Source organism: Pseudorasbora parva, chromosome 3 (assembly GCF_024679245.1).
Source record: "Pseudorasbora parva isolate DD20220531a chromosome 3, ASM2467924v1, whole genome shotgun sequence".
NCBI classification, from domain to species: Eukaryota; Metazoa; Chordata; class Actinopteri; order Cypriniformes; family Gobionidae; genus Pseudorasbora; species Pseudorasbora parva.
Genome location: NC_090174.1, coordinates 48,610,198 through 48,632,351, shown reverse-complemented (window position 1 = coordinate 48,632,351; position 22,154 = coordinate 48,610,198). Strand labels below are relative to the sequence as shown.

General features: G+C 38.0%; 2 protein-coding genes across 4 annotated transcripts; one reads left to right on the top strand and one right to left on the bottom strand.

Moving 5' to 3' along the window:
- Positions 1–3: 3 nt before the first annotated feature.
- Positions 4–2,281, bottom strand: mmab (metabolism of cobalamin associated B). Its single transcript, XM_067439322.1, has 9 exons — positions 2,076–2,281; positions 1,895–1,959; positions 1,644–1,737; positions 1,503–1,560; positions 1,148–1,220; positions 929–1,026; positions 393–457; positions 246–305; positions 4–164 (listed from the first exon to the last, which is right to left on the bottom strand). The coding sequence occupies exons 1-9, from the start codon at positions 2,180–2,182 to the stop codon at positions 80–82; spliced, it is 705 nt and encodes a 234-aa protein (XP_067295423.1). The 5' UTR covers positions 2,183–2,281; the 3' UTR covers positions 4–79.
- Positions 2,282–2,393: 112 nt separating this feature from the next.
- Positions 2,394–21,258, top strand: mvk (mevalonate kinase). 3 transcript variants are annotated; one of them, XM_067439318.1, is made up of 10 exons: positions 2,394–2,738; positions 4,349–4,496; positions 4,664–4,805; positions 5,753–5,905; positions 9,396–9,499; positions 9,625–9,670; positions 9,806–9,896; positions 10,869–10,988; positions 11,927–12,080; positions 20,724–21,258. In XM_067439318.1, exons 1-10 carry the CDS (start codon positions 2,661–2,663, stop codon positions 20,873–20,875), a joined length of 1,188 nt encoding a protein of 395 aa, XP_067295419.1. In that variant the 5' UTR covers positions 2,394–2,660; the 3' UTR covers positions 20,876–21,258. The 3 variants fall into 3 exon arrangements, with proteins under 3 accessions (XP_067295419.1, XP_067295422.1, XP_067295420.1); XM_067439321.1 differs by having other exon boundaries at positions 2,394–2,712; positions 4,667–4,805; positions 20,724–21,255; XM_067439319.1 differs by having other exon boundaries at positions 4,667–4,805; positions 20,724–21,254.
- The last annotated feature ends 896 nt before the right edge of the window (positions 21,259–22,154 follow it).

The following is a 22,154-nucleotide window of genomic DNA, read 5'->3' as shown; positions in this document are numbered from 1 at the left end:
AAGTCAGATCAGTGTTTTTGTATTTATATATGTATTATGAACATGGTTGAAATTTTCGGTGAGATGTTTTCTTCTTCCCCTATTCAGGTCTTTTGTAGATGGTTTCTGCATTTCCCTCTTTCATTGCAGCATACCTAGCCACCGTGAACAAGTAGTCACTCAATCTGTGGAAGCAAAAAGTTTAATGTATACTCTTTTAATGACTTATGATGTATAATGACAAGGATAATAGAATAAGTTCATACCTGTTCAGATATCTGGCAACTTCAGGGTCTGTCTCACCCGAACGGACAACAGGGGCAACACTGTAATAGATAACATTTGATACTGACACAGCTTTAAGGTAACACAAGTGAAAATGAGAATATTGTTTGTGTGAATTTGAGACTGACCAGCGTTCAGCCCGTCGACACACTACTCTGGCCACATGTAAAGCTGCGCTGCTTTTCCCTCCTGACTGCAAATCGAGTATGATATTAAATGGCTTTCCCTCAGTAATCACCTTACTAACAATATTAATTGTCATCAACATGTCATTAAAGTCAACATGAAACAGAAGTTGGGATAATCTTTTCTTCCCTATTGTGACGTATATATCCGAGTGTAACAGCTTATCGAACAATAAAAAATGTAGGGTGGGACTTGATTTTATCCATGGGAAATTGACTGGATCATTATGGTTTGCTTTTGCAATCTCTTGAGATTGACATGTTGTCCCACGTCATCAGAGAAGAGATGCTGTTGCAAGAGGGAGGGGAAATTAATCTATAGATTACGAGGGCGCAGGAATTAGATAAAATATGAATTTTGATTTCATGGTGACTTTAACAACCCAAATCAGACAACAATTGCAATTTCCAATCTAGTGTCTAATTGACAGTCAACTCTGGAGATTAAGTAAGCATACATATTTCTAGAAAATACATACAGGAAGTATGAAGTTGGTGAGAGGAGGCAGCTCCTCAGTCAGTGAATCAATCCACCTTTCCAACTCAATCACAGCTTGAGAGCTGAACTTCGTTTTCTCTGTTGTTTGGAACAGGAACATAAGAATAATACTCATATTTTACTGCTAATCTATGCAATTCAATATTTAAATGCATTTGAACATTAAAAAAAACATCCTTTGGTTCTGCTTAGAGCTTACGGATGTGACTGTCTCTAGCCGAGGACCGTGGAGTGGCGATATTTGATCCTACATCCTGTAGTACACACTGGATCTGTACAGTCAAGAGAAGTATGTGGACACTTAAGACATGCAAAAATGTAAACCATGTGCCAGTTATTTGAAAACATTTTAAATCTGAGGTCAACTGACAGCCACTAAATTTAACTTGATACCAGTTAAAAGTAATTGTAAATTGGAATTAATTCTGTGGAAAGGCCTAGCAAAATCTATTTGCACATGCCTTCATGCATTTAAAGAGTGGCTTAAGTGTCCAAATAATTTCAGGTCCACTGCAGTTAAAATTCATTGCTTCTAATCAAACAGAGAAACAGACCTTCTCCAGCTGATCTGTGAACGAATGGCCACTGTCAATGCAAAATTCTCTTGCTAACCTGAAAATCAGATGATTTCTTGTTGAAAAGCATTTTAAAGTAATTTGACCCACACATTATGCTACATTAACTCTATCCATTACCCAATTGCTGATGATAATTCATCCGTTGTTCCCAAAGCATCAAATATAAGATCCTCCTTTGGTCTCCTCTCACCTGTGAAGGTACTGGAAAAGCCTAATAAGGCGAGACATTGAAAAGACTTTCAGTTTGACATGCAACTCTAGCATCCATCATCATCATTTCCAAATTTGAGGTAAATATATACTGTTGATCATTTCAAAATCCCAAAATATAGGCTGCCAGCACGAGCATAAAATGAAATAACGTTAACCTTTATCTCCAGTTTTTGTGTATATCTTGGGAATTCTTCTGTTTTCTTCAGATGTGCTGGCATACCTTGGAAAAGTGAGAAAAAACACACAACGTATCTGAACTGATTCACTGTAGTTCATTGGCCACATTAGCCTGGAACACGTGTGATTTGGGCTTCAAAGCTCCAACAGTCGTTTTACCTTATTTCATTCCCACACACAGACTGCATCTGCTTTATGCTCATACATGTCCCTAAACGAAGGGCACGGTGAAGACCTGTGGACCTGGTCACGAAAGATAACATCATAAACGCTAAAACATTTCTAAACGCACTTCTGTGTTTACTATTGACCGTTTTGACAGCTTATGCTGCCCGTAGACGGACGTTCTATGGCGCAACCTATGACGCGAGGTGGTGCGCATTTCGATTGGTGTTTTGAGAGTCGGTGACTATGAAAGCTTCATCCTGATAGGCGGGTTAAGAGTCAGCGATGTGAGAGCTCAATTCTGATTGGTTCAAACTGCAGCGGAGTTTCACGTGTATGGCAATGGACGAGCCGAAGCGATGGTTAACTGTGTATGACACTTTACCTCAGGATTTCTCGGTTATTTAGCTAAACTTTTATTTTAACCTGATGCAAGAGTAGTGCGTTGTATTTAGCTCGGTGAATAAGTACAAATATGAGATTTTAGCAAGGTTTTTTGCTTTGGTCAGAATATACTGATACGTTTTCTGCAAAATATCTTGCAAATTTAGAAGTTTGACGCAAGCTCTTATAATCAGAATGCAAACAAGAGAGTTTTTCGTTTCAGCGCCAGGGAAAGTAATTCTCCACGGTGAGCATTCTGTCGTGCACGGAAAGGTGGGTGTTTTATCATCAGAGACCCGAAACATTGACTTCTATTAATTGTTTTGTTTTTGTTTTCTTCTTCATTTTCCTTCATTAAAGTGTTTTAGGAAGTCATTGGTTTAGACAAATCTATTTCTAAAAGGATATTTTGGATCCTTATGTGCTTTATTTTATAGAAAATTTGATAGAAAATTATGTTTTATTGTCCTGAAAATCATTGCAATAGTCTCTTTATTTTTTTTCGTTTTGATTTCATTATGTGTATTTAATATATATATATATATATATATATATATATATATATATATATATATATATATATATATATATATGTATATGTGTGTATATAATATATAATAAATATATATTTTGTATGTTGTGTATAGTTTAACATTTATAGTTATTCCATTTTGCTACAAAAGCTGTATTATATAAGTTATATTTTTGAGGCGATGTAATAATTTTCAAATCACTAAAATGTTGTAAAAAGTTATTACAGTTTAATTATTTTCAGGTCGAATACTAACTTGAAAAAATACTAAATATGATATTTTAATTTAATACGGTCTCAGTTGGCAGTATTTTGGATTTTTATTTTATTTTTTTAAGCAAGCTGCAACATGTAACGTTTTTACTACTGTTGTTTTTAATCAATATTTTTTAGTAGGTATTATTTAATTTGGTATCACTTAATAACAACTGTTGTAGTGTTGGTTTTAGGGTTAAAATGTTTTATCATTCAGATCATTCAGCTTTATTTTGTCCAGTTGCAAAACTGAATTTAAAGGGATATATCAGCTAAAATTTTAATGTTGCCATCACTTTCTCACCCCTGTGTTCTTCGTAACCTGTATGAGTTTCGTTCTTCAGTTGAACACAAAAGAAGATATTTTGAAAAATGTTGGTAATCAAACAGTTAACAGAAGACCCTATGAAAGTCAATAGCTACCGTCAACTGTTTGGTTACCAACATTCTTTAAAATATATTATTTTGTGTTTTCATTTCTGGGTGAACTATCTCTTTAAAGATGCTGTATGACATTTTTTGACCGCACTACGGCATAAAAATACCACAGTTTGTTTGCAGATAGTCAGGAAACATGAGTTCACACTTGTTTCTCTGAAAACAATGCTACAGCCAGTTATTCTACTTTGAAATGTGTGTTCTGTGTCGGAATTTCTGTTTTTGTTTTGATCTGTGCGATACTGCACACTGCCATTTTACCCAAAAGTATTTCGACACCCCGGTTTTCCAGTTGGTGGAAAACACACCGTATTGCTGCCATGGAAGTCAGCAAACAAACTGGTTCAGATTCTACCCGACCTAAAAAGCATTAGCGTCCATCTAACAATCTCTATGAACAGAAGCATATTAAAATGAAATATCAACTCATCAACTTACAGTGTGTAAGTCTCCTCGCCTCAAATTTTCAATTGAGCTCGCTCCAATTGCGTGTCCTAAACTAGCAACCTGTGTGAGTGTTGAGTCTGAGGTGGAAGGGCGGGTGTGAGGCTAACAATATTTAGAATTTGGACGGTAGTACCCATTTCAACTACTAGCTGTCATTCTTACATACAGCAGCTTTACAGTCCCTCTTCTGTTCTTGATCAATCTTAAACAGGTTGCTTTGGCTGTAAGTTTGAATTTGCGCACATATCTGCGGCTGCAGTCCACGTCATCCAGTGAAGTGCGCATCAACCTCCCCAATATTGACACTTTTCTGTCCTGGGAAATAACTGCACTGCAGCCACTTCTGGCTGGGTGTAAAGGTGAGAGGAGCTAGATATATGTTTTTTTATTAAAATAAAAAATAAAAACTCATTATTTTCTCCTGTATATACCTTGTCTGTTCATTGAGGTTGAAATAATGCAGTGTCAGAAAGCAATCATTTCTGGCTTTTCATTTCTGTTTTTCTTTAACTGATCATTGTTTCAGCAGAGCAGGGGGACCTGAAGGAACATGACACAGATCTTTTGAAGAGACTACGTGAATTCACAGGCATATCAGATGATTCCACCGACACAAGAAGCATGGCAGTGTTGGCTTTCCTCTACATGTACCTGACTGTTTTTGCAGAGTAAGAACACTTAAGCACTAAAGTGATCTATTATGCTACCTTTTTACATAATATATCATATAGCTGTCTGCAATGATTCAAATATCAACGTGCAGTTATTGTCTTTCAAAAGAAAGAACAGATTCAGCTTGTAACAAATTAACATAATCTCCATAACAGCTTTTCTTCTGTGTTTTCACACACTTGGCATATAAAAAATATAAAAAATAAAGTTATTATAAAGCTCATTTTGATTCTGATTCTAATACCCACCTGTGGTCTTTATTGGCTGCTTACAAACAATATCTACTTTGACCTGCCCTCAAACTATCCACCTGCCACTCAAAGTGGCCACACCTTTAATTATGCAGAACTTTAAGGCTTCATATAATGTAAACTAATGAGTTATATAAAAAAATTCACCCCCCTCACAGTTGTCATGAAGGGCAAAATTAGCCGTATAGACCAAAACCTCAATTTGTACCAGGCTTTAAACATTATTTTTTGTTTTTTTTCTGCTGTGAAGTCGGGCATTTTAACATGGGGCTCAATGAGATTCTGCTCCCTTCTGGAGCCTGTGCCTAGTGGCCAGTTGAGGAATTTCAGCTTAAGTCACATTTGTACTAGCTTCAACAGAAACCTGGGGGAGGTTGCTGCTTGTTTCTGTCACGCACTATAAACTAGACCAGTCACAATAGACTGGGCCATCTGACCAATCAGAGCAGAGTAGGCTCTCAGTAAGGAGGGGTTTAGAAAGATTGAATCCTTGATTTAAAAAAAAAAATATTTCAGAAAATAGATGATGTTTTAATTGTATAATTTGAGGAAAAGTACGTTTTTTTTTAAGAGACCTATTGTAAGAGACCTCCAAAATAAAATGAGGAATTTTTAAAATGGCACAATAGGGGCACTTGAAATCTGCAAATATTTAAAAGCTTCATGTGAACTCTGTTGCTGTTTTTTTCTAGAGCTCTGGCCAGTATCACAGTGTCAGTGTGGTCAGAGTTGCCCACAGGAGCTGGGTTAGGCTCCAGCGCCGCCTATAACGTTTGCCTGTCTGCTGCTCTGCTGTCTGCCAGAGGGACCATATCGTCCCATACATCACAGCAGGAGTCAGCCAGGTAACACTTCATTGGAATGAATTATGGGGCTTTTAACGGTATGTAGGTAATGTAGGTAAGGGTTGTTTCATTTACTTTTAACTCTTTAAAAGGAACTTTTAAAGGAACACTCCACAGTTTTTAGAAATAGGGCTTATTTAACTTCTTTCCTACATTAAGATATGTGGGCAAATGCATTTTTGTCTTTTTTTTTTTTTAAGCTTGACATCGACTAGTTGAGGGCCTATAGAGGGCACAACAGGATAAGCAATTTCCTGCAGGCTCTGTTTTCAACAGTTAAAAATGACAAATAAATGCATATACTCAGAGAGCTCTCCACAAGAAATGTTTGCTTATACCATCTGGATGCTCAAAATTGATCAGGAGAATGCTCGCTCATTGTACACTTAAGTTAATCATCGTGCTAAACTAATGCGTGCTGCATTGCAATGCACACACATAACCGATCACACATCACGTGGAGATCGCGCATGCCTCACACAAAACCCTTCAGTAGCGCAGAAATGTATCGTCAACACTGTTCTGTGATTTATCAATAAAATAGAGTAGAAACTGAAAAGTTCTAGCATATATTTATTGATGACTAAAACTCACAGCTTCACTATTAGTAGAGAGATGCTGCTGGTAGAATTAATTCACACGCAATCACTCACTAATGCATTCATATAGATGTAATCTTTAAGTGTAAGTGTGAGTGGTGTTTGTAGGTGTTGGTAGCAGGTTTTTGAGGCCTTCAGCACAGGGGTTGGTGGCACCCTAACATGCGTGGTTGCGCTGAAGTGAGCTGGGGTTAACAACAGATTATTTTACTCTCAAATAATCTTAGACAAGCTGCCCATTATTATTGTTTGCTATATCAGTATGGTTGTATTTTTTCCTCTCTTTATGACAGCGGAAACAACTCCCACACCAATACGCCATCATTTTTTGCTATAGAGATGGCTAAGTACAAGACATAATTATAAACTGTCTACTTTTATTTGTGTACACTCAAAATAACAACAAAGGCTGTGGATTCAGGAAAAGGAGCACCCCACTCCAAACAGTCTTTATTTCAAAAATGTATTTTGTTTATTAAATGCAAAGTTTTTAATTTCAAAAACATTTCTGAATTCAGTTAATATTTCCAACAAAATACATTTTAAGGCAAAATAACGAAATGTAAAAAAAAAAAAAGTTGCCACCATGCAAAATTTTATTAATGCTTGAATAACACACCTATGTCTCTTTTCCATTAAAAATAATGGCTAGTGCGGTGACAAGGATACGTGGCATAATTTTTGGAATGACATACAACCATACTGATAAAGCAAACAATAATCATGGGCAGCTTGTCTAAGATTATTTGAGAGTAAAATAATCTGTTGTAAACTACAGCTCACTTCAGCAAGACTTTCTGTGTTCTTGCTCCTCTTCATCTGGCAGTGAACGCCTCGCTCATATCTTTGCTGCCGCATGTTTCCAGCACCTGGCCCCACCTTGATGCGGTGATTGACCGGGCAGGGGCGGAGACTTCATCGGCTCGGATTGCATTTTCAATTCCACATTGAATTTAGCTACATTCATTGCGGGACATATAATGAAAATGCAATCGCAAGTATCTTAAATGGGAGTGTAAATTCAATTTAGAATAATAAAATTTAAATAATAATTTTGCTTGAACATGTTAAACACATCTAATTATTTCTGTAATACATTTTCATTTGAATTTTGCAACTTATATAAAGTATTCAAATGTATGTTTAAAGTATATGTTAAAACTAGTGTAGGAAATAGCAAATGTAAATTATATTATTCAATTTGAATTATCATTTTGCTCGAAATGTTGCACACATGGTATGGAAAATGTAAATTTAAATGCTAAAATGCATTGCCATTTTGCATATTGCATTGCTAATTTAATATTGCTACACTTAAGCTTCCATAAATAGGGGTGTGCAGGGGTATTCGATCTGTGATTAATATTGGAAAAACAAAAATAATATTTAAATTTTACTATATTGCTTCGCTGGCCGTAAATGCAGTGAATCCATTATACATCCCTCTAAATCTCGCAATTATAACTAAATCCACTGGGTGGTGCTGTGGAGCATGTTAATAACTCGACTGTATTTGATCACTTAATGATCATGGTTACAAAATGGAATTACTTTTAATAAAATTAATTAATGAAAGTGAGTTTGAGAAACTACATTAAATCCAAACACCAGTCGAAGGAGGACAGCTGTCCATCACTGCATTCACGAGTGCAGGTGAGCACAGATGTTCACTGAGTGAGAGCGCATTAACGTACATGATAGCAAAAGGCATTTCATACAAATCATGATTTCGATTTCGAGACAAATGTTTCCTTTAAGTTTTGTTGAGGGTTTAAGAACAGGCAACACAAAGTGCTTTTAGAAACTTCACTGAACACCATTATCTTTGTGTCTCTGCAACGTCTTTCATCGGGGCTTGTAGTTGCCAACTAACGTTACTTCAGCGAGCATTTGAATCAAGGAGTGAGGCCGTGAATCACAGAATGTGACGTTGGAATCAGAGCGTAAACGTTCTTGTGGCGGGAATATCTAAATCTTACCCAGATACAGCAAATCTATTTTATGATTGGCTGTTCGGTATCTATATATTTTTTAGATTAGATTAACTGGTGCGTGGCAGGGCCTTCAGAACTCTGAGGAGCTCGCTTGATTCGTCTGAAAGCGCGCAACTTCGTGTGTGTTACCCTAGTGATTTCTCTGCGTGAGAACGGGTTGAAATGTGTTTCTCACGGCCAAAGTGTGAGACTTGAGAGCTTTGCAGTGCTGTGTCATATATTAGCTGTCTTGTGCACAAGAAAATCCGTGTTCGTGTCTCAGCTCAATTTTCAGGCTTATTTGTTCATTAATGACGTCATCAGCGACTAGTTGACGTCGATTCGACTTTCATCACATAAATGTCGAATTAAAAAAATCGGAAGTCGTTCAAACCCTAGTACATGGGGGCCATAAAGGGATGGACATTGATTCTGACCATGCTCAGGTAGGCCGTTGCATTTAAACGATGTCCAGTTGGCATTAAGGGGCCTAAAGTGTGCCAAGAAAACATCCCCCACACCATTACACCACCACCAGCATTTTCTCATTCTGTTTATGCCAAATTCTGACTCTACCATCTGAATGTCTCAACAAAAATCGAGACTCATCAGACTAAGCAACATTTTTCAGTTTTCAACTGTCAATTTTTGTGAGCTCGTGCAGATTTTAGCCTCTTTTTCCTATTTGTAGTGGAGATGAGTGTTACTCGGTGGGGTCTTCTGCTGTTGTAGCCCATCCGCCTCGAGGTTATGCGTGTTGTGGCTACCTTGGTTGTTCAGACTGATGAGCAATTTTTTTTCACGATAATGATATATATCACAATATAGTTATTTTTGCTAACCATTGACCATATTTTACTTTTTTTTTATTGGCAACAAGACTTGTGTACCTGTTTAATTGAAAATGTTCTGTTGTAGATGGTGTAAAGATGAGATGGAGCTGATTAACAGGTGGGCATTCATGGGCGAGAAGATCATCCATGGTAACCCTTCAGGGGTGGATAATGCTGTTGGCACATGGGGTATGACTCTCAGCCTGTGACTGCTGTCTTATGCATTCATGAATCTTCTCTACTTGATGTATTTTTTTTGTACTACGTATACGACACAGCACTGCAAAACTCTCACTTTATGCTTTCTATAACAGGTGGCTTTTTAAGATACCATGCTGGTAATATAACTCCACTAAGCAGGTAAAATATTACTGTGCAAAGTTATTTTGAGTTACTGTTCCGATTTATCAGTAAAGTATATAAAAAGTTGTTTCAATGAAATTTCATAACCAACATAATTTTCTAAGTGTGTTATTGGGTTCATTTCCTCCCCAGGGTCCCCATTTTGAGGATCCTTCTCACTAACACCAAAGTACCACGTAGCACCAAAGTGCTTGTTTCTGGAGTGAAGGACAAAATTAACAAGGTAGTAAATGACTCCCCCCAGCCTGCTTCCATATTTTTATTCCTGTGCCCTTCAATTAGCATAATGGCCGGTGTTGTATGAGGTAGGAACACTCCAGGGGCCCAGTGCTGAGTGCCTTTTATAAGAGGTCCAAATGAAACACTCTGCCAACGCTCCTGTGCTCTGTTACCCTGACAACGGCAGCAGGTAGCCTCACTGCTGGCACATCCCGATTGGTGAAGTGGAATTCTGGTATTATTAGGGTGGAAAGAGTCATGACAGGCTTGAAAGGGGTCATATTCTACACTTTCATGGCATTATAAGTCAAAGGAATGAGCCATGAACAAGCGTAATTTAGTTTTACTCAACAATTTCCACCCTCTTTCAGAATTTCTTTTAAAGGTACGGTTCACCCAAAATGAATCATCATGACCCACCCTCATGTCATTCCAAACTGCATGACTTACTTTCTTCTGCTGAACACAAAAATGAGAGTTTATAGAATATCTGGTTGAAATTATTCAGCACGATGGCAGGATATCATGCTTCAACTTGACACTTCGTAAAGCACCCAAGAGCAGATGCCATTGATTTTTTTTTCTTCTGTTCAAACTCCAGCCTTTTAGGTGGCATACATGTGCTATTATTCGACTTTGTCTGCTAATTTAATGGCAGCTGTCAAAGCTGCATAATATTTTTTAACCCCAAACCAGTTAAACGCAAACCCCACCACTGACTATTTAATTTGTCAATAATGGCACATTCATTTCTTATTAGAGAATGTCGATGGCAGCACATTGGGCTATTATTTTCAAGTAGCAAGAGTTTGAGTTGCAGTTGAACGGTGATATTATGCTTGACTAAGGATGACCATTATAATTATCTTGTACTGTGACAAGCTTAAGCTGATCATTTTGCTTGATGAATAATGTTGTTCCCTCACCTGTGCAGTACTTTTTTGTCATTTTAGTCCTCTGCACTGATGTTTTGCAGTTTCCCTCCGTAATGAAGCCAGTTCTGGAGTCCGTCAGCGCCGTGTCCTGTACCTGTGAACAGACTCTCACAGAGATAGCTGCACACGGCCCTTCAGCTGAGCACTACAACATACTAGAGGTACAATCACACAGCTTTTCCTTTATAAGAAGGAAATTTGAATTAATAGATGTATATTATTATTTGTGCCAGACACTTGTTTTCATTTTTTTGCTTCTTTTTTCTGTCTGAGATAAATTTAGGGAATTTAAAAAAAATCTGCAGTTGCTTTTGTGATTTAATACAGTTAAAACTTTTGGGATTGGTAAGTTTTTTTGTATGATTTGGTCCTCAAAACAGTCATAGTGTTGAAAGCAGTTGTGCTGTGTAATAACCTGATTTTAAAACTACATTTTATTTAGGATTCTTTGATGTATAGAAAGGTCAAAAGAACAGCATTTATCTAAAATATATTATTTTAAACTATTTTAATGTTTTTGTCACTTTTGTTCAATTTAATGTGTCTTTGCTAAATAAACCTTACTGACCCCAGTATTTTGTTTTAGCATTATTTTCTAGGCAAAACATTACTAACATTAGTAAAATGGTTGCATGGTTTTGTGTCGTCATTTATTTTTTGCATGTAAATAAGTACATCCAAATGGACATGGATATGGTGACATACAATTCCCAGTCAGTGGTATCAATCTTAGCTAAACCCTTACATTTGCAACAAACAAAACATTTTGTGTTATAAACAACCAATATAGTGATCTATTTAATTTATTACAATTGTCTGTATTCCTGCAAACCTTGTTACATTACACAAGAGCAAAGATGCTATTGTGTTGTTGGACACATGGCCCAGCAGTTTGAGCATTTACACATTGATTTGAGTAGGGCACAAGAGTGATGCAAATTTGAATCTTTATCCGGTTCCTCAGTTTCTGCCCATAATCTCCTGCCCTTCTTCATTTCCTTTAAATAAAAAGTGGCAGAAGACCAGAGAAAGCCCTGATGGATGGAGGCATTTTTATTGATCCTTTTTAGACTTTTCTCTGTGTGTCATTTGTCATCAGGAGCTAATTGATATAAACCAGCACCACCTGAATGTGATGGGTGTGGGTCATTCGTCTCTGGACACATTGTGTAGGGTCACTCTGGCCAGGGGGCTGCACAGCAAACTGACAGGGGCAGGAGGAGGAGGCTGTGGAATCACTCTCCTACGACCAGGTACCAATACACACACACACCAGAATAACATAAAAAAGATTTTGGCAATTGTCCATGCAAAAATCTATGCCTTTATGCTAAAATGTTAAAAGTGGCTGCTAGTTTTGGGAAAAGTAACTTTTAAAAGTAATTAATTACAATATGATGTTAACTCCCTAAACTGTACCTAGTTGCGTTATTTTGCGTTACTTACTTTTTCTCAACTGGGGGATATTCCTGAAAGCAAGGTTCACTTACCGTCACGTATTCCTTGAACTCTCGGTTGATTAACCCAAACCTTGCTTAATCCAGGTATGCTGGTTCCAAAAATGCATACGGGTGTTAAGTTCAGTTCAACTCTGAACTTATGTAATGAACTTATGTTATAGAACTTATGTTATGTATATACTCTGAGCATGTTCCCAGCTAACTTACAAAACATTCTTAACAGAGCGACGAATCGATGATTCACTATGGAAACAGACGCTAAGATTGAGCATGCCATTCTACTCCCCCCTTCTTCTTTTGTTTAATGCAGATTAACATAACCTACTTAGTGCACATTGCCAACTATTTGGTGGTTGTGCAGCCATTTTTTCAATCTCTTCTTTTAAAGCCCCACTTGGCTACTTTTGCTCTCGGGGTCCCCCTACAGTTTGGAAAAAATTATGTCCTCAACTACTGTCGTAAGCTCTGTAATCCTACAACAGGGGATGCCATCGCGCGTGCATTTGTTGACATGACAACCCTGATAGCCCTGAACTAGTCTCGTCTCATAACCCGCGGACCCCGTATGTCTATTTAATGGTCGCGGGTGCGCGGCGTGTTGTAAAAATATATACAGTGGTGCGGTGCGGGCCAAATAACTTCAAGCGTCCCGCGGGTCGGTGCGGTCGGTGCAGCACTAACAGTTCCCCTGAAAACTGCAAGAGGAGTTCTTCTGGCGTCGCGTGTGAAATGTCTTCATCCCAGGTAACGTTACAGTCAGTGGCATATGTTTCAGCATGTCATATGAATATAATTTCATGGGTTTTGTTTTTTTTAAACGCCAAATAATCACGATGCTCACGTTTACAAGCCAGCGTCATTATAGTAGTCTATTGGTTACCATTTTACAGAATCTATATGATACTTCAGTAAGTTCAATGTTTGAGTGGTAGCTCACCGTAACAAGCAGGACAGCATCGGTCGGGCACGCCTCCTTCAGCTCACGCCGACGAGCAAACCCTGGTCACATTTTGATCCTCGTCCTGCCTTTAATCCCATCATTTTTTCATTTCCTCTTATTGCTTTCCTCCAACAAAACCTTTTCTTTCTTATTTGTCTCTGCTGCTTCGGACATGACTATATTATCCGACGAACAAAGTTGGGCTCGCACGTCCGAATGTAAGGAAGTGTGTGTGTTGGTGGAAGTGACGTATATGCCGTAAAGCAGTTGAATTTTGTAGTTCTTTTCTTTTTCTCGGGTTACTACCCGAAACCCGCAGTTTAAAAGTACGATTAAAAACGATACAGACCCCATCAGGCTATGGCAGACGTGTCATTCAACCTATTGTAAGTAGATTTATCATCACAAGAGTCTTAAAAAATATATTATGAAGGTTGAAAAGTTACCTAGTGCTGCTTTAATAAGTAATCTTTATTCACTAAAAATACGATTTATGTTGTTTATTTTATGCTAATTTATTAAATGCAGATCCATGTGAGATGACAATAAAATAAATAATAAATATATTTGAATTTAATTAACATTTAAATATTACCTTGTTATAAGGTTGTTACCAGGTTGCTCTGGCTAATTGCATACCCTGAAAGTTACCTCAGTTTTTGGAACCGAAAGTTAAGGTTATCCGCTTACTCTTAAACATACTCAGATATGTCACATAACCTGCTTTAATGGAATACCCCATGGGCTTTATATTTTTCAGCAGTGTTTTTACACTACACAATTTTAGCCCAGATTTTCACTCCCTGACATATTTTGGAAAATTGCATAAATGCCCGAAGTGTGCATTATCATAGACGGTTATCAAAGAACCGACGATGCATCGCAGATGCCTGTGAGATATTTGGAATGCTAAATATCTGGACCTGTCTGCGACTCAGAATCCTGATGTGTGAAATGTGTTCTGAGAGCAAGATACAGGGCAGCGGAAAGTTCCAGAATATCAGCAAGCATGGCTTCAGTTCATAATCTTTTTTTCCTTTTTGCTGTAAATCAGCGTACAGACAATTTACGTAGATCACAAGCTTCTTGTGGGCTGCCATTTTTATTAACAATTCCTGTCAATTTTGTGTAATTTACTTATCGATTCTCGCGTGTGTTTGGTAGTGAAACATAGAAAGCTGCGATTTATTGACGGTTATGAATCAGTGTAATGATTAATGATTCGGATTCATTGATTCATGATTTCAGCAGTTTGACAGGCAATCTAAATCATGAATCAATACGCTGATTCATAACCGTTCAGATCTTTGTTTGAGGATTTAAAGGAACACTCCACTTTTTTGAAAATAGGCTCATTTTCCAAGTCCCTTAAGCCTAGTTCACACTGCCCGATTTTTGCCCCGATTTTGAGTCGCCGACAGGTTTTGCGAAATCGCCGACAAATGCCCGAGATCACAGTCAAATCGGTGCTCGTGCACGCGAGTGACAATCACGCAGTGTGAATGATCAAAGACGCGATCAGAGAGAATCGCTGACCAGTCGCCAACGCCTGTGAGATATTTGGCATGCTAAATATCTGGACCTGTCGGCGATTGAAACTCCTGCTGTGTGAACAGCGTTCTGACTGAAAATTACATCGGCGATGACCGACAGCCAATGAAAGAGTGACATACAGGGCAGCAGGACGTTCAGGGAGGAGTTATAGAGCAGAATATCAGTATTTTAATAGATTCTATCAAACAGAAACAAAGGCCAAACATTTGCACATCCAGCCACAGCAGCAGCACATTACAAAATTGTTTATTTACCTCAAACTCTTATTGCAGGACACAATCTTGGCTCCCTCGGTCTCTCCAACAATTTCTTCCGCCATAATCTTTTTTCTTTTTCTCCACAAATCAGCGCACATACAGTTTGAAGCAAAGTTTGTGCAGTTTATCATTTTAATATGATAAATATGATCGTTTTTGATGCACGTGTGATATCGCGTTGTTTACTTGTCACATCGCACGTGTAGTTTGGGAAACGTAGTTTGCGCACGGGAGAGAGAGAGTTGTCGGCGATTCTTCCTCTTGTTCAGAATTTCTCAGACTAAATATAAAATATCTTAAACTGTTCTGAAGATGAACGGAGGTCTTGCGGGTGTGGAACGACATTAGGGTGAGTCAGGGGCATAGCCATTTTTTCAGAAGTGAGGGGGACAGAAATGTCGTAATACCATTTTTTTTTTTTTTTACCGATATAATTTATCGCATCTCTTGCTTTTAATTCGGTAAGATATCAAATACACTGCTGATCAATAACCACTAATATCTATAATATTTTTCTCCTATATTTATGCCAATTTATGCCAATGCGATTGGTTTATGTACTTCAAACATATATATATATATATATATAATATATCAATAAACATTTATGATTATTATCAGTGTTTAAAAGTTTTGCTGCTCATGGTGCTGCTTCATTTTTGTGGAAACAACCAAGCCATTCTAACATTTCTGATAAAATGAAAAGAGTGAATTTATTACTTTTATTTATCAAACATGCATTAAATTGATCACAAGTGATATTTTTTAATATTACAAAAGATAATAATTTATTTAATAAATGCAAATAATTTCTGTTCATTGAACTTTCTATTCATCAAAGAATCCTGGAAAATAGGCCTATCATGGTTTCCGCAGCATTTTTAAGCAGGACGACTGTTTTCAATTTTTTTTTGATAATAATCATAAATGTTTCTTGATTATAAAATCCTCATATGAGAATGATTAGTGAAGGAATCATGTGACATTGAAGTCTGGACTCTGGCGTAATGATGGTAAATTCAGCTTTCAGTTTCCATGTAAATACACTTGCCCGTGACTTTAAGAAGCGCGCTAGTTTAGAGAATGGTCGACTAGGATCTGGGAGACCAAGTAAAAGTGCGAGGGACGAAAATACATTTTATTAAAAGTGCGGGACACGTCTCCCGTCCCTCGTGTAATCTACGCCCATGGGGTGAGTCATTAATGACATCAATTTCATGTTTGGGTGAACTAACCCTTTAACATTATTTAATTATTGCAGGTTTCCATTTTACTGTTTTTATTAATTTTAGAGACTACTCACTGTTTTTGTGTGAAATACCGGCTCACATTTAGTCTAGAACTACAGTAACCATCATGCTTAAATGGCACATACAACACCTCTGCACTTACTCCGATTTGTCTCAACATGGGGACAGGAGATGTGTCAGTCAACAAATGGAAAAACAAAGTAACTTGCATTACATATTTGAAAAAGTTACTCTGATGTTTTGCTTTGATGTTTTGTAAGAGTAGTGCATTATTTTACAAAAAAAGGTAATCTGATAAGTTTACTTGTAATTTGTTACCCCCAACACTGCTCAAGCTTTGTGATGCATTTTTGATGTAACTAGATAACCTTCTGTCAATTCCGACAGCTGATTTATTATAATTGTACCAATCATTGTTGTTTTTGTATAAAATGAAATCATGGAACCCCTGGTGTGTATATTTTTTATATGCTTCCTGTGGTTAATCAGTCTGATTGCTGCATATTGTTTGAAAAATCTCCATGAGGGTGGCACCCTGCTGACTGTGTGACTGTTTAACGTGATTTGTGAGGTAAATCTTGCTTGTCACTCTTGTCTGACAAAGCTAACAACTTGACGCAGCAGCTGTCACACTGGGCCACACTCTTTGTTTATGCCTGAAGCCACTAACACATTGAATTTTAATCAGGATCTTAGAACCCTCAAAAACAGCCTCCAATAAAGAGGAGACAATGCAGGAAGAAGCCAGGCAACGTTTATGATGTGATGTCAGCCTAGCAGCTTGAGTATGTGGCATTGTCATTTCTAGGCATGGCCTTTTAAGGTACGAGAGAGGCTGAATTGAGATTTCTAAAGTAAAGTCATTTTCTTCATTTGATTTGCTGACAGGATTGGTCTTTCTCAGCTGTTGTGGGTCGCTTCTTTAAATCAGGCTGTTTACCATATCAGCAATTATGACTTGTTTCTACCGAGCGGTACAGTTCAGTACAGTATGCAGTTTTTGACGTTTCCATTGTCAGAAGTTGTGAATGGTACCCTAATTCCGAACTTTCCCAAGTTTTTGGCATACTTCCGTTGGGGTAATTAGCATAGTAGTCCAGTACTAAAGGGTGGAGCTAGACTCACTGCAAAACGTTGATTGGTTGACCGAGAATCGTCACTTGTGCATGCTTTTTCAATTGTGTTTTTCCTTGAGCTTTGGGTCAAACAAAGTTGCCTTCTTCTTGTGACAAACTGCCACATGCCGAGAAGCAAGAACAAGATCTGCTGTATGTCAGACACTGTTGTTTACTGTGTCGCTTTCTTCTTTCTTGCGAGAATGGTCGATCGCTACACAACGCCTATCATAAGAATACTGTTGGCAGTGGAAACGCAAGCTGAGTCAGGGTTTACCCTCCCGAATCATACTGTACTGTTCTGCACAAATCTATGTAGGTTTATAAAAAATGTGCATAATTCCAGACTATGGGCTTCATTGGCTGCCCGCGTCTGCTTTGACGGATAATCAAACACTGTAGTTGTAGCTGAAGCCTGCAAAATCACTGTAGTTTTCTGCCTTGCAAAAGCAATTCCACTTTGCATGCACTTCCAATGGATTAACCCTGATGCGCACCAAACAAGCAGACCAAGACTTCTGAATGAGTCTCGGTCCACTTCCAAACTCTGGTGCGGTTCGCATGAAATGCAACATGGACCAAAGACATGAAAACTAACCACTAACGGAAAATGATGTCACAAGATGTGACCCTAAAAGAACAGAATGCTCACGCATCCCTTTTATTTCATGTCATAGTCGCGAGTTTGCCCACCGCAGGTCGCTACAGGCAACCAGAACCTCTGATGCCTGTACCAAACTGTGATGAGCAACATCTCAACTATGAAGAGAAAAAAACAGGAATGTGTGAGCATTCTGTTTGTTTTAGTGTCTCATCTTCCCATTTTGGTTCATTTACATGTCTTTGGTCTGTGTTGCATTTCATTTGAACTGGATGAGAGTTTGTTTAGCTTGTTTGGTGCACATCAGGGTACGGATAGCAGCGTTCACACTGATTCAAATGAACCAACCGCATCAAGGTTCATTTTAAATGAAGCAAATATGTCTTTTGTGAACACATCAATGTTTTTTTGTTTTTGTTTTTGTGGTCCAGACCAAACAAACCAAGTGAACCAAAATATGGTTCTAAGCTGAACTAAGTGTGAACACGCCCTTAGACACTGTGAGAAAATAGGTGATGCTGCAATGTATTTTTTGAGAAAATTAAAGTGTTTTTTTGACCCTGGATGCATGTAAATCTATTTTGGGGGCCTCCAAAATAAATGGTAAGAACCTTTAAAATAGCATAATTGGGGCACTTTAAGCCAAAGTTTGTCTCATACTTTTTATTACGTTAAATTTTCTCTCCACTTGACATGGCAAAGAGGTCTGTTTTCGTGTCAAGCACGTACAATTACATCCAGTTTCATTTTCTAAAAAAAGTGAGTCACAATTTAAAAAATAAATAAATACTATATATATATATATACACACACAGTCTTGTTCAAAATAATAGCAGTACAATGTGACTAACCAGAATAATCAAGGTTTTTAGTATATTTTTTATTGCTACGTGGCAAACAAGTTACCAGTAGGTTCAGTAGATTGTCAGAAAACAAACAAGACCCAGCATTCATGATATGCACGCTCTTAAGGCTGTGCAATTGGGCAATTAGTTGAAAGGGGTGTGTTCAAAAAAATAGCAGTGTCTACCTTTGACTGTACAAACTCAAAACTATTTTGTACAAACATTTTTTTTTCTGGGATTTAGCAATCCTGTGAATCACTAAACTAATATTTAGTTGTATGACCACAGTTTTTTTAAAACTGCTTGACATCTGTGTGGCATGGAGTCAACCAACTTGTGGCACCTCTCAGCTGTTATTCCACTCCATGATTCTTTAACAACATTCCACAATTCATTCACATTTCTTGGTTTTGCTTCAGAAACAGCATTTTTGATATCACCCCACAAGTTCTCAATTGGATTAAGGTCTGGAGATTGGGCTGGCCACTCCATAACATTAATTTTGTTGGTTTGGAACCAAGACTTTGCCCGTTTACTAGTGTGTTTTGGGTCATTGTCTTGTTGAAACAACCGTTTCAAGGGCATGTCCTCTTCAGCATAGGGCAACATGACCTCTTCAAGTATTTTAACATATGCAAACTGATCCATGATCCCTGGTATGCGATAAATAGGCCCAACACCATAGTAGGAGAAACATGCCCATATCATGATGCTTGCACCTCCATGCTTCACTGTCTTCACTGTGTACTGTGGCTTGAATTCAGAGTTTGGGGGTCGTCTCACAAACTGCCTGTGGCCCTTGGACCCAAAAAGAACAATTTTACTCTCATCAGTCCACAAAATGTTCCTCCATTTCTCTTTAGGCCAGTTGATGTGTTCTTTGGCAAATTGTAACCTCTTCTGCACATGCCTTTTTTTTAACAGAGGGACTTTGCGGGGGATTCTTGAAAATAGATTAGCTTCACACAGACGTCTTTTAACTGTCACAGTACTTACAGGTAACTCCAGACTGTCTTTGATCATCCTGGAGGTGATAATTGGCTGAGCCTTTGCCATTCTGGTTATTCTTCTATCCATTTTGATGGTTGTCTTCCGTTTTCTTCCACGTCTCTCTGGTTTTGCTCTCCATTTTAAGGCATTGGAGATCATTTTAGCTGAACAGCCTATCATTTTTTGCACCTCTTTATAGGTTTTCCCCTCTCTAATCAACTTTTTAATCAAAGTACGCTGTTCTTCTGAACAATGTCTTGAACGACCCATTTTCCTCAGCTTTCAAATGCATGTTCAACAAGTGTTGGCTTCATCCTTAAATAGGGGCCACCTGATTCACACCTGTTTCTTCACAAAATTGATGACCTCAGTGATTGAATGCCACACTGCTATTTTTTTTGAACACACCCCTTTCAACTAATTGCCCAATTGCACAGCCTTAAGAGCGTGCATATCATGCAGCAGCGGGACTTTTATTATGACGCGACACAGTCGCTGGTGCCATTTCTGCTTTTCCAGTCATGAGTACGAGGTAATGCTGCTCTGTTTATCATATTAGATACATTTGAGTGTGTTGACTCGGTGCGTTCGGTCACCGGCTGCTGTGACACTTGTTCACACTGCTAAGAATAAAGCATTTCTGCGGAAACAGAGGGTAACGCAGATATGAGTATGACGCAATTGACAGCGACTCTGATGTCCTGGTTTCTTGGTAAAAATAGTAATTTTCTCACAATTTACAAATAGTTGGAAACATTTGGGTTCTTATAAGAACTTAACTGAACAAAATATATAACATTGGCCCGGTGGTTTTTGGATATTTTAATGCAAAAATCCTACATAGTGCTTTAATGGGTTTGTTTTTTTTCCCTCTTTGTTTGCAGAGACGGATGCATCAGTGATTCAGAGCACCATTGAAGAGTTAAAGTCTTGTGGCTTTGACTGCTGGGAGACCAGTATTGGAGCTCCTGGGGTACAGCAGCACTCTTCTGCTGCACTCAATCAGGACATACTGAAGATCCTCAACAGCTATTGAGACACAAAGGAAACATTCTACTTTAGGCTTTGTTGTTATCGTTCACACACATGCTCATCGCTGCTGTTACTCTGGATCTTGGTTTGACAAATGTATTTCATAATACTTGGGAAATGTTATATTGAAAATTGGGAAATTATATGAAGCATACACTTATTGTCTTTTGAATTAAGAGACTTGTTTGAAATATATTTGCATCATTACATTCAGAGAGCTTATGCATTGTGTTATTTTTCACTCATCAAAAAATCCTTTTTATATGCCACTAGAGGGTAGCAGAGTGTAAGACATGGATTTAATACCATCAATTTTAACAGTGTGTATGGAATGCAAATTATATATTTTAAATAAATATGAATTAAATTAATTTATAAATAATATTTAATAAATTCAAACTTTCTATAAAAAGCAGCGCAAGATTATCCTTTCCTGGCCTGTCTGTGTATTCCTATCCTAGCAAATCTCATTTGCCAAAATGTTTCTCAACACGGATCACATTTCCAACCAGAACTAGCACAGCTTGGAGCATTTTGGACTGTGTACAGCCGTTGTATTATTGTCACTAAACCCAAAGTAATTACTTTTCAGTTCTTTGCTCTTTGTCAGAATATTTTGCACCGGAACGGTTTTGAAGCCAAGTAGTGGATGCAAGGATGCATTTGGCTGTCGACCAGACGCAGGCAGCCCAAGTTGATCTGCAAAGCGCAGTGATGAAATAAACGCTCTGCACTTTCAGCAGAGCACATTTCCCCACAGTCCCAGGAGAGGGGTGTAATTTTAGTGGTGTTTTGTAAGGAACAGATAAAGAGGGATATCTTCAGCCCGCAAGAACGAGTGAAAAGGAAATGGATTTGCACTGAGATGAATGTGTTCCTGTAAACTGAAGGACAGAGCCTCCTATGCTTGAACAAGTCAATTTGAGAAGGCAGAGGGAGGTCAGAAACACCTTTGAAAATGAGTGCTGCCAGTTTTGTAAATTTAAAGCCGTCAGCATGCTTATAATCCGGGTGCATTTCGGAAGTGGGGAGACAACGTAATGTGCAGGGTAAGACCAGGCCGGCACTGCACTTGCATAAACTGCTTAGAGCAGTTTTACAAGCAAGTCATCTAAAAAAAATGTCTTAAAAAAGTAGATCTGGTCTATTTGAATCTGAAAAGTATGGCCGATTAGCCCTGATGTTTATGCAACAGACAGCAGAATGTCTTAATTGTATAATTATATATTTGTTGTGCAGTAAAATAAATCTGTTTTTGTCCACATAATGCATGTCAGAGGAGT

Excerpts from the sequence above, each read along its gene's own strand:
- mmab (XM_067439322.1), bottom strand. The coding sequence starts at position 2,182 with ATGATGTTATCTTTCGTGACCAGGTCCACAGGTCTTCACCGTGCCCTT. Across the intron at positions 458-928 it reads TCACCAACTTCATACTTCCT|TCAGGAGGGAAAAGCAGCGC; the intron begins GTATGTATTTTC and ends CTCGATTTGCAG. Across the intron at positions 165-245 it reads GTTGCCAGATATCTGAACAG|ATTGAGTGACTACTTGTTCA; the intron begins GTATGAACTTAT and ends TTGCTTCCACAG.
- mvk (XM_067439318.1), top strand. The coding sequence starts at position 2,661 with ATGCAAACAAGAGAGTTTTTCGTTTCAGCGCCAGGGAAAGTAATTCTC. Across the intron at positions 4,806-5,752 it reads TACCTGACTGTTTTTGCAGA|AGCTCTGGCCAGTATCACAG; the intron begins GTAAGAACACTT and ends GTTTTTTTCTAG. Across the intron at positions 9,500-9,624 it reads TAATGCTGTTGGCACATGGG|GTGGCTTTTTAAGATACCAT; the intron begins GTATGACTCTCA and ends TTTCTATAACAG.